The 17,849-nt window shown below is 40.0% G+C and overlaps 1 protein-coding gene and 1 long non-coding RNA gene across 5 annotated transcripts in view; one reads left to right on the top strand and one right to left on the bottom strand.

Annotated features, from left to right (window-relative positions):
* Positions 1 to 17,849, bottom strand: part of ARHGEF12 (Rho guanine nucleotide exchange factor 12) — an 87,074-nt gene that overhangs the window by 31,898 nt on the left and 37,327 nt on the right. For all 4 annotated transcript variants that reach the window (XM_081843052.1, XM_081843051.1, XM_081843053.1 and 1 more), the window contains 10 exons: positions 12,495 to 12,593; positions 10,973 to 11,022; positions 10,083 to 10,140; positions 9,042 to 9,220; positions 8,531 to 8,608; positions 7,422 to 7,541; positions 6,801 to 6,935; positions 3,908 to 3,979; positions 1,499 to 1,591; positions 137 to 247 (listed from right to left, as the gene is read on the bottom strand). In XM_081843052.1, coding sequence (XP_081699178.1) covers positions 137 to 247; positions 1,499 to 1,591; positions 3,908 to 3,979; positions 6,801 to 6,935; positions 7,422 to 7,541; positions 8,531 to 8,608; positions 9,042 to 9,220; positions 10,083 to 10,140; positions 10,973 to 11,022; positions 12,495 to 12,593 — 995 coding nt within the window. The remainder of the gene's footprint in view (positions 1 to 136; positions 248 to 1,498; positions 1,592 to 3,907; positions 3,980 to 6,800; positions 6,936 to 7,421; positions 7,542 to 8,530; positions 8,609 to 9,041; positions 9,221 to 10,082; positions 10,141 to 10,972; positions 11,023 to 12,494; positions 12,594 to 17,849) is intronic.
* LOC309331172 lies at positions 1,617 to 8,604 on the top strand. The gene is made up of 3 exons (XR_014151749.1): positions 1,617 to 2,371; positions 6,207 to 6,396; positions 8,516 to 8,604. It is a non-coding gene; the product is annotated as an uncharacterized lncRNA (long non-coding RNA).

Below are 17,849 nucleotides of genomic sequence, written 5' to 3'. Positions count from 1 at the left end.
AAATTTAAAATCTGAAAATAAATAAGGGTTTTTCTTCCTGAACCCAAAAGGCTATGACTGCATGGAAATGGGTTAAATAGAAATTCAAAATCCATTAGATTCACAACATGAAACAACATCTAGAATGGCATCTTACCAATGAAGCAGGGTCAAACTGGGACACGACATGATGCAGGAAGACAGACAGGTGAGCAGGGCGAGATTTCAACAGCTCTATATTCTGGAAACAGCTGCACTGCCCATTGATCTGTACATACAGATGAGACAATATCAGAACCAGCATCTCCAAGATATCTGCCTCCTCCCTCCCTCATTTTGTTGATTCAGAAAAACTTGGCATAAGCTTGCTTCCTTTTCCTTCCACACCACCCTGCATTTTAACAGAGTTTCTAAACACACACATTTAATCTCCTTATAAATCTCCAGTCAGTCAAAATACTTTGGAAGAGATGGGCTTATTTATTTATTTTAATGTAAATGCTAATTTTCATTCATATGATTACAAATATTAATGTGGTTCACATTATACATAAAACAGTTGAAATCAATAAATATCAACAGTGGAAACATCCAAATATATAATTTCAGGAACTAAAGCAGCCAGGACAAAAAAAGGGGGGGGGAATATCCTCCTCCGTCTAAGGCACTCTCCAACAGGGCAAAGGATTATTTTGCTTTACTGCCAGTTTCATTCTAAAGGTGTAGACCATTATAACTGGTAGGTTCTGCAAAGTAATTATTACCATTATAACTGGTAGGTTCTGCAAAGCAATTATTATCAAGGTCCTGATGGCTGGGAAAATCAAAAGCCACTATCCTACAGAAGGGAAGCAGGGTTAGAAATGACGACCCCAATTCCCACCCCTCTTCTGTACCAGGACTAGAATATTCAGTAAAGCCACTAAGTTAAGCATACAGTGGTGCCTCGCAAGACGAAATTAATCCGTTCCGTGAGGCTCTTCGTATAGCGGTTTTTTTCGTCTTGCGAAGCAAGCCCATTGACAGCTTAGCGGATTAGCGCTATTAGCGGTTTAGCGGCTTTTAGCGGATCAGCTGATAAGTGGCTTAGGGCTTAGGAAAAGGGGGGGAAAAGGGAAAAAACCCCGCAGGAACTCGCAAGACATTTTCGTCTTGCGAAGCAAGCCCATAGGGAAATTCGTTTTGCGAAGCGCCTCCAAAACGGAAAACCCTTTCGTCTAGCGGGTTTTCCGTCTTGCGAGGCGTTCGTCTTGCGGGGCACCACTGTATTTACAAATTAGGATAGAAAAAATGGCTCCCACCCTATATCTTTTAAAACAAAAAAATCCCAATCAATTACTGCTGGCTTAGGTCAGCCTTTCAATGAATCCTCTAACAAGTTTAATAGAATTTTCCCAAGAGGGGCTCCTACCACCACCAAAACAAAATCCTGCATGAACAAACCTGTCAGTTAGCCATAGGGAAGCAATCACACCACAACCAGTCTTTTACAATAACAAGAGAACAGTTAAAAATTCACCTGCTCCTGTTCACCATCAAAGTCGTCATCTTCTGCTCCTATGATTGGAGGTGCAATACGACTGGAGGGACTTCCAATACTGGATTGAGAGTCCTAGCATTGACAAAGGAAGAAACAAATAATAATCCAAGGAACTGCTCTTTTGACGAATGTGGATAAAACAAGGGCGTTCTGTTTAGTATTTTTATTCAGCTGATTAGTTTAGGATAAAAACAAGAACCGGTGATGTTTGTTTGTTATAATAACACTACTTAATTTATCCACATCATGTATGCTGCAAGGGTCTTTCTAAAATTACACCGCACTGAAATTCAGCAGTCAGAATTATGTAGTATAGTTATGGAAAATGACGTTCTGTATAATTTATCCTCAAAAAAAGGTATTTGAGCCATTACCCATATTTATACGTGTAGCAAGCACTGTATATGTGGTACATGGAGAATTATAGACCATTGTAAAGAACTACAGTGGAATATATGGGAAATATGTGTGAGAGATCAAGACGACATCAGGATCCTGCTTCTGTTCCACCTGGACTGACTCCTCTCAAACTAATAGGGTATCTTACATCAACTGCCCAACAGATCAGAACAGAACATGCTAATTCTTGCTTCAGCAGAGCTGGTTGTTTGCAGGATTTGTTTTCATTTTAAGTGAGCTGTTCTTGATGCAATGATATGCCTTACATCCTTGCCCAATCACAAAAGTCTTTGGAGAAGTCACTGTTAGTGGCCTATGACTTCAATGCATAGTGCTACCAGCCAACATCTATCTACCAGCTCAGTAACTCCATCCTGGCTCAGATCAGACCCCCTCACTGCTGAACTTCTGGTGTTTGATGAAGATCTTTTGTTATTGTTTATTTTTATTTCAGTGAGTATTTCAAGTAATCCAAGTTTGTCTAATTTTAACTGGTTTCAGCTATATAGTATCTCTTTTGTAGCCTTATACCATTGCTTAGATACTATGTTGTTAAGCACTATATAAATGGTTGCAATATAAATGAATGAGTAGTATGTTTATAAAATGTTGTCAACCACTCTGCGGATTGCAGTAAAAAAAGTGGGGTATAAACATAGAGGGGAAACACAAATTATCTTCCTTAATGGCAAGGCAGAACTAACCCAAGCACTTCTAGAGTTTGCCCCTCAAGTTCAAGGGCACTCAAAGAAAAGGACAAAACACTTCAAACCCACATGCTGCAATCCTTGCTCATTAAGTTATATAATCCTTCTAACTAAGTACACAGAAGACATCCACATGGGCCCATAGCTGCTGTTCAGTGCACAAACCAATAGCTGAGTCAGACCATTAGTCTATCTAACCCAGCACTATCAATGAACTGGCAACTGCTCTCATGAGGAAGCCCTACTTTCTCATATCCTTTTAACTGAAAATGCTGAGGACTGAACCTAGGAATGTCTGCCTGTGCTCTGGCACAGACCTATTAGCCCCTCCCTTCAGCCTTGCGTTGAGTGGCAATTCTTAATTGATTACAACAAGGGAGTTGCTCTCTGATAAATACAAAATCCTGGCTGGCACATTAGGAAGCATTCAACAAAAGACAATAAAATAAATGAATGAAATCTCTTGTTTCTTAACACAAATTTCTCAACAGCCTTGATTTCTATAAAGATGAATTTCTACAAAAAATGAATTCAAGCTTAAAGTGCCTTAAAGTGCAGTGCACCTCCAGGGAAGTCAAACCGCTGCATTAGCTACACCAAAGGGATCTCCTTGGGGCCAAGCTTCAGTAGTGTGTATGGAGGTCCTGGACTGCCCAGATGACAAGACCTCTCTCCTGTCATCACTAATGTGGTCCAAAGGAAAGTAGAGCAATACATCTGGCACCAGTCCTGTTGCAGGAGCTGCCAGAAGGAGGCAACCAAGGTGCCATCCAACCGGCTTGGGGACTCTGCTCCGGATTTGCATAGGGTTTACTCCTCAGCCTTTTCTTCTCTTGAATATATCCCGCAAGGCAGCAAAGGTTTAGGATAAGACTTTTCCTTCTCCTAGATAGGCTACTTTCCCAAGTTGATGAGCCCCACCTGCCTCTCACTTCCTTCTACAGCACATGCAAAAACCTTCTTGACTGTTGGACCCACAACTGGTCTCATCCACTCAATCCACCATTGCCTGTCTTTGCATGTAACAGAAGTTCCTAACTCACTGAGAGTTTGAGACCCATCAGCTACCCTCACCTGATTTAGCTGGCCAGTCATAGCAGTTTCCCAGGGTGTGGCCACTGTCACATGCTGACAGTTTCTAGGAGCCACTGGTGAAAGCTGAGTGCAGGGTGGGAACCAAAGATGGACAAACAACCCCAGAAGGAGCCATACATGTCCCGCACTAGAGATACTACCCCTCCCCTAACACCTCATACACCCCAAATCTTTATCATACACTCACAGTATCTTGTGTCTCACTCTTCTCTGGGCTCTCATCCAGATAGATTCGTTCCTTCAGGCCACCCCGGGGACTCTGGGAAGAACAAAGAGAGAAAGTTTTCTTCTCAGTGCTTGCAGAATCAAAAAATGAGAACAAACAAGAAAGGATGATCCCATGACTCCTGCAATCATACACTTGTAAAGTATACATTAGAGCTAAAACAACATTAATGGGCACCACCAGCATCATATAGTGTATATGAGTAACCAAGTTCTATATTCTTCTGCAATAAAGCAGAACTTGTTAAGGCAGCATACTGAGGATGTTAAAGAATAGTATAGTATCCTCCCCGAGATACTGTTATCTCAAAATCATTTGGCCTTAAAATCTCATTGGGACATGAAAGAGAAACAAACTTAATTTTAGACATAGAGCCTTCATGATTTCTGGCTTGCTCCTCTTTCTAAACACTGTTTTCAAAAAAAACACAGCTGGCAACACAATCTTGCACAAGTCTACCAACATGTAAGATCCACCTAGTTTTGCTGGACTTATTCCCAGCAAGTATAGGATGTGGCCGAAAATGCACCTCAGTATTAAAAAGATAATCAAAGTGGCCAAATGATCCACTATTTAACTGTAATTGTTTATACAATGCTAATACTTCATCTTAACCATGAGAAGCCTACAAGAAATTTTATGCAAATCTCTCTAAGAATTTTGCCTCCTTTGGAGGCAAGCTATGCTGTGGTTTTGGGGGGTTTTATGCCTAGTGTCCCCAACCAACTTTTTATTAAATCCTCATTTTTCTCTCAAAATTATATTTACTAAAATGGTGTGCATGCACATGTACACACACTTACTCGAAAGTTTAGGTAAATAACTTCAACTACTTTCTTAGAGTACAGAAAAGAGCCTTCATTTCTGGTAAATTCCAAATTGCATTCATTTTTAAAGCTGGATTATGGTCCTAAATTGAGAGTCTTCATTCATTCAACCTGAAAATGCCCAGTGATACCAAAGGCTACTAAAACGTCACTTAATAACAATCATGTTTCAAAAGTAAATGGAAAGGGAACATCAGCCTCCTCCCCAAAAAGACCGGTACAGAATTATAAGCTTTAGACTCCCCTCCATCAATTACTCACTGCTTATGAACTTTGTAGAAGTCATATAAATAGCATTTCCTATTTGTAACATGTACAACTTGTTTTAATAAAGAAAATCATGGCAGAATAATGTATATGTAGCCTAACATGAAAAGTGTATTTGTGTGTATATCAAGTATTGTCCTATTTGTATAAATGTATAATAATGCATTTACAAAAATAATTTAAAAACCTTTGCATTTGTTAAAGTCTGGTGTGTGTACTTTGATTGCTGCCTCAGAGACAATCCTCTACATTTACAGTATGGAGATCTTGAGGGAATAGCTCATTCAAAATGGGTTGCTGTGTGCCTTCACAGCATGCAGCAATCAATCGTAATAAGTGTATTTTGCTTGGCAGTGGGGTGCCAGGAAAAAAATCACTCTGTTCTGCTCAGGTGAGGAAAAAAATGAAAGAGAGGTGTGGTGGCAAGAGACCACCCACTGAAATTCCACAAACATGGCAAGCCATCCACTGCCCCCGCAATGCACTAACGAACTTCCACAGCAGCAATGACTGCAGATGATTAGGGCTATTTTTGCTTATCAGATTCTCTGCAGAAAAGGGAAATCTGAATTGAAGCTGAAAGGGGGTTGTACTGTGATGATGGCATTGTAAGAATGCTGGGGCTGGGACTGGGTGTACAAACAGCAGCAATTCAGCAGCAACTCCACAAAAAACTCCTATCTGAAAGCATTCCAAGTATACAGCTTCAAAGTACTTGCTTCTGCCAGGTTAGGAATCTAGTGTTCACATCTGTGTGGCACCATTCATAAACATATGCCAGTAATTAAAACTATCAAGTTTACAACAGTGTCACAGATTTTAAAAAGTCACTATTTAAAAAATTAGGTGATGGAGGGGAGGGGAGTGAGGTGACGTAAGACAGTCACTACCCCAAAAAGAAAAGTATCATTAAGTTCTCTTGCTGGAGACCTGGAGATATATTAACCTAGGCTAGTATGCAATGGTTTAGGTTGCCCTGAGCCCTACCCAAATATTTCAATTCACACAAAAAACAGTTGGAAAGGGACTGAGATGTCTGTGGTAGGAATCAAGCTCCTGCCCCTTCCCTTTAATGGCAAATTGCCCCTAAAAGTTTGAGTCATTCTAACCACAAAATGGCTTCTAACATGTTCTGAAAGGTACTGTTATTCCCCTTGGTTCTCTAGGAGAGGCCAGCACTGCTGTTCTCTGCACAGCAACTGGGTGCATGCCAGGAAACCCCGGGCTTGAAAAATATGGCACTCCTTCTCAAGGCTGCCAATGAAGACTCACACAGCAGGCTTCCACACAACATTGGATTCTGTCCTCACACCTTTCTTTCTAAGTATGCAGACTAACAGCTTAAACATCTGAAAGGTAGGAGAGGCAACAGGAAGAATACAGAAGCAGGAATTGTTTGTGGGATCAAAACTGGGCTTGAAAAGGTGGGTTCAAATTCCTGCTAGGCCAGGAGGTTCACAGGGTCATCTCGGTCAAGTCACTCAATCATTTAAACCCACCTCATAAGATTTATTTTATTTTATTTTATTTGCACATAAAGCCACCTGGCACTCTTTGGAGGAAGGCAGGAGAAACAGGATAGAAACAGCAATTTTTAAGGGGGATGTCAAGTGACATGGACACTAAAACCACCACAACTCTTTCAAACTGGGTCTCACTTGCTTCTATCAGAAAAGGATTGGTTGCCTTCCAAATACAAGATACTGGCCAAGACAAAACTCACTAATCAAATCACATGTTGCTTCAAGCAAAGTGCTCACCTCAGCTGTGTCACTATTTAACTGGGAGCCATCACCAAAACTGCAGTCTCCTTTGTTCAGCCCATCCCCACTCTCAGTCTCTACCTCGCTGATCTGCAATGACTCTGCCACAGACTTGGAAGATAAAACTCCATCCTGTAAATAAACAGACAGGGGTAAGAAACACCAAGCACCCCATATAGTGATGTTTTAACAATAATTTTAAAAGAGTGAGCTATATCAGAAGAGGGACATGTAAAATTTTGCAGGTTCCTGATGAGAACTATGCAAAACACATCTTGGCCTCTAATTTAAGGGCTCCCCAAAACTTTACAAAAGGGCCAGGCATCTGCATACAGCTATATTTAACCCTACTAAACCATTTGAACAAAGTATGTGTGTAATTACTCATAAAAAGGCTTTAAATCCTCTGCATAATGATCTCCTCATCAATCATCAGTTTCTATGAGCTCAATCAGAAATGAGACCAAGCTTTAACTTGTGTGTACTTTAATTTACTGCACTCAGAGAACACTGCAAGCTTGTGCAAACCGGCACAGACAGAGCTGGGAACAGTTTCCTCCTCCCACACAACATTCCCTTCTAGGATAGTCTGATCAAGACTGCAAGAATTCCCATTACCTGAATAGAGCCTGTTGCCTTGGACAACTGTTCCTGCAGCTGAGGGATGTGCTTCTTGGCTTCCTGGATCTCCTTGAGCAGTTTTGGAGTGGGAGTGCGGCTGTAATCTTCTTGCAAGGACTAAAACAATTTAAAGATTTAAAGATTCCATCATTATGATCCCCTGGTTTTATTTACAGGCAAAGTTTCAAATACTAATTAAGCCATGTTTTCAGCACCCACCTTATTCTTGTGACTGTAATTTGTTTTACACTGTTTTTTAATATTGAATGTTAAATTGTAAGAAATAAAAATAAATAAATACTATTCCTACTAATGCAGTCAGTTCAATGAGAGAATGTCGGAGACAAAAAGGGCTGAAGGTCACTGGGAGGCCACAGACAAGGACTCCTCAGCCTTGTAAAGATAAATTAGTTTGAATTGGTGAAGTGCTCTGTAGTCTACAAAAATGTGCCAGATATAAAATTACTAAAAATTGTATATATACACACACATAATTCTGCAATTACACTGAAGACTAAAAACAATTCTATACAGGTTTCTATAGCCATTTGTCCCTTTCCCCTCCATATTAGCAACCAATGATTCAAGTTAATGTAATGGATGGGATAAGGAGGAATGTGCCTCCCAAATCTGAAAATAAATTAACTTGAAACATTGCCTAAGAATAGTAAACTGCACTAATATTCACTTCACTTTCTGTGACTTTTTGTTTCTCTAAGGCAGGTGTCGGCAAGGTTTACCTTGCCTGGAGTGGTTCACTCCAGTGGACATCCCTCTGTGGGCCAGATCGTGTGTGCGCATGCCCCCGCGATTTCCGGCGTCTGCAGGGACTCGCCAAGCAGGCAGCTCGGTTCGGAGGCGGCTCATGGGCCCGTTAAACGACCCTGTGGGCCGCTTTTGGCCCATGGGCCTTAGGTTGCTGACCCCTGCTCTAAGGTAACATGAAGATGCCTGCCTGAGAAACATTCAGTGCAGACTTAATCTTAGAGCTTTCAAATGTACAATCATTCATGCATTGTGCTTGGGATTCAGGTGTTAAACCAGGTTAAATGGCCAATTTAGGAAGCAGCATTCTTTTTTCTCTCCAAAAGATTCCTCTTTGGTACCTGTAGCCTCTCCTGCTCCTTCTGAAGCATCTTCCTCAAAATCTCCACCTTCTGGCTATGAACAATATTATTTTCCTCCTGATAAGAAGAGAAGGCAAAACATAATTACAAGGCAAGTTCAACTGTTCTCAAATAGATCTTCTACAAAGTATGACATGTTTGTTGCATTTTCATTATCATGTGATCCTCTCTCCTTGCCTTCAGCAGAGAATCAAATTTATGGATGACAGATGGGCTGGATAAAATACTATTTCAAGCAGCAGCATAACAGATCAACAGAAGTGCCACCCACTGCTATCCCAATTCTGCCTCTTTCTCATGCCTCCATATAAATACAACAATTTGAGTTCTGTGGCAATATGGCTAGGCAGAGAAATATATATTGTACAGCCTAATCAGATGCATCTCAGGACTTAAGTCTTTATTACCATTAGAGTGGTTGGGGCAGGACAAAGGACATTTTCATACCACATAGTCTAACCCACTTCTCCCCAAACCTGCTAGATCTTACCCCCATCAACACCGGGCTGGTAATTCTCTCTGTGTTTCCAGATGTTCCAGGTGAGTGTGGAGATGTCATGATGGGAGACATATGTCCAAATGCTACGGGATCCATCTCAGAATCAGCCAGGGGAATCTGGGGCGACCCAGGTGGGCGCCCTTGCACAGTGAGTGCTACATAGGAGCCCGCTGCAGAGAAAGGACAAAATGCCATTTATTTTTGGTCTTGTGACCATCTTGTATCCAACCAGAAAACAAACTTCTCACACTAAGATATCTGCCAAGACTACCAACTGAGAGAACACATGCAAGCAAGTAAAACCCACTTTACCCATTAAGTATCGACCCAGGATTCCTAAAGTGTGATGCTTGTCAGTGTATTATGTACATTAGAAAAGGTGCAACAAGAGGAAGCAGATTCCTTCTGTTTTCTCAAGCACCCACCACATGTATACTTATGGCACTGGAGCACCAAACAATGTGTGCAGTACCACAGGAGCAGAGGAAACACAGGGTTGTCCTGGGACAAATAATCCCTGTTTAAAGAAGTTGGTTATATGATCATTCCACCTGCTTCAGCTATAGTGCAGAGAATCAAGACAACTAAGCATGACAAGCACAGGTTTAATATCAACTGAATAATGTTGACAAGATGAAGAATTAAATGTGAAGGACTGTCAGATAAGCAACTTTTTCCCTAGCTTTTAACAAAACAAGCAGCGGAAGTCACCAGCTAGTCAAATAGGTTTAACTGTCTCATATAGACTGTGAGAGTTTTAAAAAAATATTTATTATTATATATTAACATTTTTATACTGCCCTATACCCGCAGGTCTCAAGCTACATACCCACAGGTTCATAGTTTTCCAAATTATGCCAGATTCCATTTAATACTATGATCCTGAAATGCACTCCAATGCCTTCAGACAGTAATAGAGCAGTATCATGGCTAGAATCCCATTACAAACTGTCCCCTGGCTCAACTCAGACAGTTCAACCTCCATGATTCAGCCCAGGGAGAACAATAGCAGTTTGTCCTTAATTTACTCACACTTTATCAGCTTCACCACCTCCAAATGGTTTGAGTGAGTTACCAGAGTCCCATTCACCTAGGAAGAGGTAATAGCTGTGTTAATTTGCGTTTTCAATTGTACATGACATGGGTCTTCCATGCTATAAAGCTAAACTGATTTCACTTCCTTCTTGCCTTTTAACAAGAACTATGCTCCAACAGCATGATAGACAAGAATGCCCTGAAATATCGAACTAAAACAGTAGAAGATTTTCATCACAGGCATCAGACATACAATTTAACAACAGATAAAACCTTTGGAGTCATACTCTTAGATTGTTTTAGAGCCAAATATTCACTTAGCCAGTGTGGTGTAGTGGTTAAGAGCGGTACACTCGTAATCTGGGGAACCGGGTTCGTGTCTCCGCTCCTCCACATGCAGCTGCTGAGTAACCTTGGGCTAGAGTGTTTGTTGTGGGGGAGGAAGGGAAAGGAGATTGTTGGCCGCTTTGAGACTCCTTTGGGTAGTGATAAAGCGGGATATCAAATCCAAATCCAAACTTGCTTGTGATTTTGATGGAGGACTGTATGAGAAACTGAAGTGAATTCTGGCTCTGCCCTGCTCTACACACATATACAAACACCAACTCTATGCTTAAAGACCTTTTTGTAGACATGAAATTGAAGCCTTGTGCAATGTACATCAGCTTATAAAGCAAGGTTGTGAAACTAGAGTGCTGTACAAAAAAAAAGCATCTGGCAAAAAAATACCTCTTGCTCATTGCCAGTTCTAAATATAGAAAAACACACAGTGTCTCAAATGTTCCTGGGAGGTAGATTTTGGCAAAACACTGTGATGACGACCACGGAAGCATTCTTGTCACTCTCCAGCAGCAATTTACTCTTCTAATGACACTAAATGTTCTCACCTTAATAATTCGGTCACCAGTTTGAACACCAGCCCGCATGGCTGCTCCATCTAAAGGGAAAAATCAGCCATTTAGAACTTAACACATTTTTGTTCCCAGTGTTCTTCTACTCGTGTCCAAGCCAAACACACCTTTCCCTTTCTGTAAAGACTATGTATGCCAGTGGTGTCGAAACTTTTTTCAAAGAGGGCCAGATTTGATGGAGTGAAGGGCCATGAGGGCCAACCAAAGGGCCAACTAAAAGTTGTTGAGCTTTTTTAAGGGTTGGAGTTGTTGAGCTTCTTTTATGATTGGAGTTGTTGAGGGTTTTTTAGGATTTTACCCAAGGAAATAAACTGCTGCAGGGGCTGGATTTAAACGACTGGAGGGCCAGAATAGGCCCCCAAAATGGACTTTGGACATGCCTGATGTATGCTGTTCCAATGGCACATGTTGTTCCCTACTGCAGACCATGCCAGACCATCACCAGCAGGACCCACAAAACCTGCTTTGCTAGATTTCATAAGGAAGAAATGGACAGTCCACTTTTCTACCTACCTGCTTCTGTTTTCGGCCAGAATATACAGTGTAGGAGGTTACCATGCAGCTGCATCCAAGTCTTCATTCTGCCTTACAGAAGGAAGAGCTTTGCAACCTACCATTCCAAGAGCCTATATATTCTAGGAAATTGATGTGATTGGTTGCAAGTAGAGCCATAACTAATTAGTTTCCTTCCTAGCAAAGACAATAAAGCACTTCTTTCAATTCAGTCTCTAGAGTTGCACTAGTCTCCCAATATGCAATAAAGCAAGGCTTTATCCTCATGTAGGCCTCTATCGACTACAGACTAACTACTGGACTGGTTTTTTTTTGTCTCTAGCATACTTATGATCACTTCTTAAGAGATTTATATACTTGGCAGAATATCCAAATACAAATTCTATGTACTGCATGTCAAATGTAGAACATCCTCCTTTTTCTATGCTTGTCCATTTTATATATATATATATATATATATATATATATATATATATATATATACAGAATTCACAACCGAAATACACAGAAAGCTATTTTATACATGGGTATTGTTCCTCAAACACATAAATTCATATGAAAACTTAGTGCCCTTTTGCATGTTAGAATTTTAGTGGATACACATTACAATATTTGACCTATTTGCACTTCTGTAATGTGAAACAAAACAATCATGTTCATTTTACCTGTACACTACAAAAATAAACTGCTAATAACAAGGGTCAATGGAAGTTCTCTTTGCCATGTTTCTGAATGCATTGTAATGTGAAACATGCATATTCATGTTTCACACTACAAGGTAAAAGCCAAGCATAGGCAAACTCCGGCCCTCCAGATGTTTGAGAATACAATTCCCATCATCCCTAGCTAACAGTGGTCAGGGATGATGGGAATTGTAGTCCCAAACATCTGGAGGGCCGGAGTTTGCCTATGCCTGGTACAAGCAGACACACGTGTATTAACTACAACTGTAATACATGGAATTGCCCTGAACAAGCATCATCACCTTCTTTGACGGACTGCACAAAGACAGGATTGTCTCCACTGACGGTCAGCCCAAATCCATTTTCATCCCGCTGGATAATAACACAACGCTGGACAAGACCTGCATAGGGAAAAAATGAAAGAGACACAATATAGGCATCAAGCCAGAACCTCATTTTGGTAAGCGATAATTGCAACCTACAGAATGGGTGCAAAGGGAAGCTGCAGGGTGGACATGGAAGGAGGAAAGAACCAACAATGGGAGAGCAGGTCATAAGCAAGGTAATTACTAAAGCAGGTTGGCCATGCTTACAACATTGATTGCACGACACAGAAGTATAGTAAAGAAAGGTAAAGTACACTGGCACATCAGCCAGTGTAACAACTAACAACAACCTTTGGAGAACAGGGCTACTTAATGATTCTTTTTATGAAAATAGATAAATTGTACTTTTCATTTTACAACAAACACAAGACATAAATTTGAATTATTCCACATCATATTTTGACTCCCCTCCCGTTTCTGCGGTTTCTTACATTTATGCTGTTTTTTCCTGCATTTCCAAGTTAACGGGCTACTTAATGATTCTGCACACTTGTTCTCTTTCCAATGTTTTCTATATAGCACCTACAGTTGCCATAAAAACTGCTTCCCTTGCTAAAGCTGTGCACAGGCTCACCATCCTCAGGTTTGTACATTTCAAGGAGAGCATCCCAATATCAGGGAAATGGCCACCAAAAAGCTACCAAATTTGATACGCAGTGGGAATGGTAGTCCAAAACATATGGAGGGTACGACTCTCAACAACCTTGACCGTTGGCCATGCTGGTTTAGGCTGATGGGATCTGCAATTCACAACATCTGGAGAAAAGCAGAATGGATAACCCCACTCCAGATATTCAGATGGGCTGAACAAACCACACACTAAAAGTGTACCTTTTTTAAACACAAATAGCCTGGTAAAGTATTAAAAGCTGTAATGTAAAATTAACCTTTTAAATAAAGCCACAGAACTCACTGACTTGCCTATCTGTAATTAGTCTCCATTTCTAGGCTGATTGCAGAGGGTGGGGAGAGGTTCCCCTCTTTTCTAGCCAATAGGAAACACAGGCTACTGGCCTTATAGCAAACTAGTTTTAAAAACTGCCTTCTGCCAAACAGTTTGACAAATGAAGGCCAGAATGAATGTCTGTCAAGTGGTGGCACTGAATATAGTATTGTATTCCACGATTCACCTGATCTCCATAGGTGACTAGGAATTCCATGCAAGTAAAGGAATGGGCTAGCAACACATTCTCTAGGCACACAGATTTTTATCTTTCTGGTTATACATCTGAAGTTCAGTGTAAAACATTAATCATACTGGATGCGATCCAGATTTATCAGAATCAGCTGAGAGTTTGCCATTGCTTTCCAATCAAAAGTAGATTGCACAAGCAAGTAGCAAGCAACTTTAAAGCTTTGCCTTGTAGAAAATCCTTTATTCATCTTCCCAACTTCTCTTAAATATTTTTTTTACAACCTGCAGTTTCAAAAATGTGTATGAGATATTTATGAGGACAGATGAATAAAAGAGTAAGTTAAGATATGCAGGAAATGATGAAAATAAATGCAAAGAATCACAAAAAGAGGGGGAAGGGAGTCAAAGTTTAAAATGTTAGAATGTTTCTTGAATAACTGTAATGTATATAAATGAAAATTATAAATTTTTTTTAAGTACTGTTTTTACAGATTGCTTTTTCCTTGGATATTTGTTGCTTGTCTTTTAAATGCTGCAGTACATGTAGGAAGCAGCCCTATAACCAAGTCAGGCCATTAGTCCAGTTATTTCCTTGCAGCGGGGGTTGGGGGAATAAAAATCCTGAGGTAAAATTCTGTTTCAGGTAATTGGCCAACTGGCTTTACATAAGAATCATGTAACAATAAATCAAAATTCAAGCGTTCAGTAAAAGAATACCAGCATTTCTATCAGTACAATGGACTATTTGTACAATGACACATGGGATAGGTGAGAAGAAGCAAAACCAAAATCATAGCCCTGTACAGAAGCAACAACTCAACAGTATTACAGCATTCTGAACTAATTATTAAGTAGAAATGTGTCAAGCATTCTGAGCTTATTATTACAGTAGCAATAGCTCACACACTACTTGTAGAAGTCAATCAATTCCATTTTTCCAGTGCTCAACTTATTTATTTATTCATTCATTCATTCATACATTCATACATACAATAGGTATAGGACTTGCTTCAAACATCTATTAATCTATTGTCATTACTCTATGAAGCAAACAGTATAGGGACCTCACCATACAGGTTAGCGAAGTGGCATCCATGAGGTTTGGTCCCATTTTGATAATGCAATAAAAGCCTCCCACAAAAATTCTGAGGATTATAAAAAAAAGGTTCAAACTTATGCATTGTTTTACCTAAGAGGCAATTGCCTTGAGGCATGCTGATGTGGTTTGAGTTACTGGTCCAACCACACTGCCAAGGTAATATGTGAAGTTTCCCAGGACACAACTGGAAGAGAGGTGGTATCCTGCATTTATGGCACAAGACACCACTTTCTTCTCCTCATCTCCAATTCTTTAATATGATTAGTATCTCTAAGTCTCATTTCAAAATACAATGCCAAAGGGAAGGAAAGAGCAGGATTTACAGGACATGCCACTTCATTCAAAAATTGCATGACAAATTTTTGGTTTTTACTTTCCTAGTAAAACTCTTCCCAATTACAAGTTTTAACATTCCATTGCAGAGGTCAGACAGATCCATACCCTGTGCGCATTCGCTTAAACTTCTGTTCCAATGATGACACAGTAATTAAAAAAAAATAAATCAACACAGCACTCCTTTACTTATGGTATCTGGTACAAAATTCACCTATTCCGCCACTCCATCCCCCACTTTAGTCACAGCTATCATCAGTTTGTGGGCACTGAGCAGTCAGCCCTGCTGTTATTATGCTCAAGTTATTGTTATGGATGTAACACAGCTGGCAGCATCCATGATCATTTTTGCTCCTTGTTCTTGCTACAACTGCAAGGATGTAGATGGCGTAAAATGGGGGAAAGGAGCAGTACAATATATATAGACTCCTTTAGCATCCAATTAGGGAACAGAAAAAAATGGCATTATAAAATATAGACATGTAAGCTCCCCATCCCCCCAAAAAATATAGAAAAAGATTTTAGGACTAAGAATCTCAGATTTAGTTTTATGCAACAGAAATGTTTTGCAAAAATTCATAAAGCTGAATAAAGAAAATTGTTGAGGGGAGGGTCAACAAAGTCTAATTGAGTCATCCTCAACCCCCAAATTATCTGCCATGAACATGAGGTGGCTAAGCTTTCCTGGAACAAAAACTACAATTTATGCAAAGAACCTGATATCAATACTCATTCCTTGAACCTCTTAAATGTCTGAAATTATAGGTATTGAGAAACAGACCACAGCAATAGTCACCACAACACAGAGATTCAATGTGAAGGTACCAAACTCTGCTATGGAGCTATTTCTCCAAAACAGAAAAAAAATGTTTAGTCTTTATCAGCTGAATATATGAGAAACTGGTGATATTTAAAAAGTAGAATGCAAAACACATCTTATTATCCAGGAGTTTAAAACCACAGTCCCTGTTTATGTTTTATGTTATATCTCATTTCATAACCAATCAAGGATTGTGAACTTATCTCTCATTCAAAACAGGCATCTCAACAGCTCTCACCTTAAAAGGGTAACTGCAACACCTCTAATCAATTTTACCTGTTCAAGACATTTCCTCAGTAATATCCAAAGACAAGCAAAAGAGGCTGCAGTCGTATAAAGCATAGCATTCTCCACTTGCAGGCTCTTAAATAGCTTGACCCCATCCAAAACAAATATTGCAAACTTTTCCACACAAATTACACCACCAGTAGGAAGAGGGGGAGGGGAGGAAGAGAGCCAGCACAGCAAAATAAAGGAAAGGAATGGGAGCCACACAGATAAATCCTAACCAAAGACAGAATTTCTGCAGGAAGTATGAGAGGAAGCAGAAAGGCTTGGGTTAGGAAATCATGTTTCACTATACATTCATGAAAAGCCAAGGCACACAGTAAAGGCAGGGGAAACAAAATTTAAGATGGATCCCAAAAGGCACACAACACATTTCCTGTAATCAAGACAGATTAATTGGTTACTTCACAGAAAAACTGATGGCAGTGGAAAGTTTCCACTACTGAAGTTTTGAATGATACTTAGATCAGTATTCAATACAACTAGCACTGGGATTTCTTCTGACCTCTAAGGTAGCAATATTGTTATTCCTCCTTTTTGTATATAGAAGAAGGATATGCAAATAGCTGCAGGGGAGGGGGAACCCCTCTCCCAAAAGGGATTACATCAATATAGTCAGCTCTTCTATAGTATTTCAAAGAGAAGTACAAGCTATTTGTTAGTGCCATGTTGGATAAGGCCAACGCAAATTGCAGTCCAAAACTCTGGAGGGCACCAGGTTGGCCAAGGTTGCTTTAGAGCAGTAGTTTCCAAATGGGGGTCTGTGAACCCAGGGGGTCTCCACAATCTACCCAAGGGGTCTGTGGCGTCATTCACATAACAAAAACTACCATAGAGATATCAGAATTTTCAAACATATGGGGTCCTTGGCTTGGATTTTGAAAAACAGGGGGTCCACAGTACATAGCAAACTGGGAGCCACTGCTTTAGAGGGTTCAGCAGCTACCACTATGGCTGCTACTTAAATTCCTTTTTAAGGAACCACACAAGAATGAATTAGCTGTGGAGAGTTTGCATATGCAGAGTTTGGAAAAAGATAGCAAAAACCATGCCTCACTGTTCATTCCATCCCACAGTGCAGTTCAGCACAGCAAAACTGATGAGGACAATTCTGCAACAGGGAACAATTAGTTCAGCAAACCAGTACATAAATCATAACAAGACTGGACCCTTTAATTTGTTATTTTTCTAGAGAAAGCATGAGATTTCTTCCAAAGTGCATTAAAGCTAGAAATTGAAACAACTTATCTAGAAAGAAATGATTTTGAAAAGAATTCAAGTGCTAAAACAACAACTACAGTGAAACAAGGTAACAAGTGATTATACTGCGTTCAAGTTGAGATCATTATCAGAAGGTTTTGTGCCAACATACATATAAGGAGGTGGTGGAATCTAGGCAAGGAAAGCGGTAGGAACACTGATATTAAAGAATCTTAACAGTTTTGGATTTACCCATTTTAAAAAGGTCATTTACTTGTCATTCACAAGACAAGTAGCAGAACAGAAATTAGGGGGTAGAAATTATACCTGATGTGGAGCATGCCTATTATAAGGTTAACTGAAGTTTTAATATTTTCAGTTACAAAACTATCCATG

This window comes from Podarcis erhardii, assembly GCF_964252035.2.
Source record: "Podarcis erhardii genome assembly, chromosome: 16".
Taxonomy (NCBI): Eukaryota; Metazoa; Chordata; class Lepidosauria; order Squamata; family Lacertidae; genus Podarcis; species Podarcis erhardii.
The sequence above is the reverse complement of the archived record's forward strand: the minus strand, read 5'-3'. Positions and strand labels throughout refer to the sequence as shown.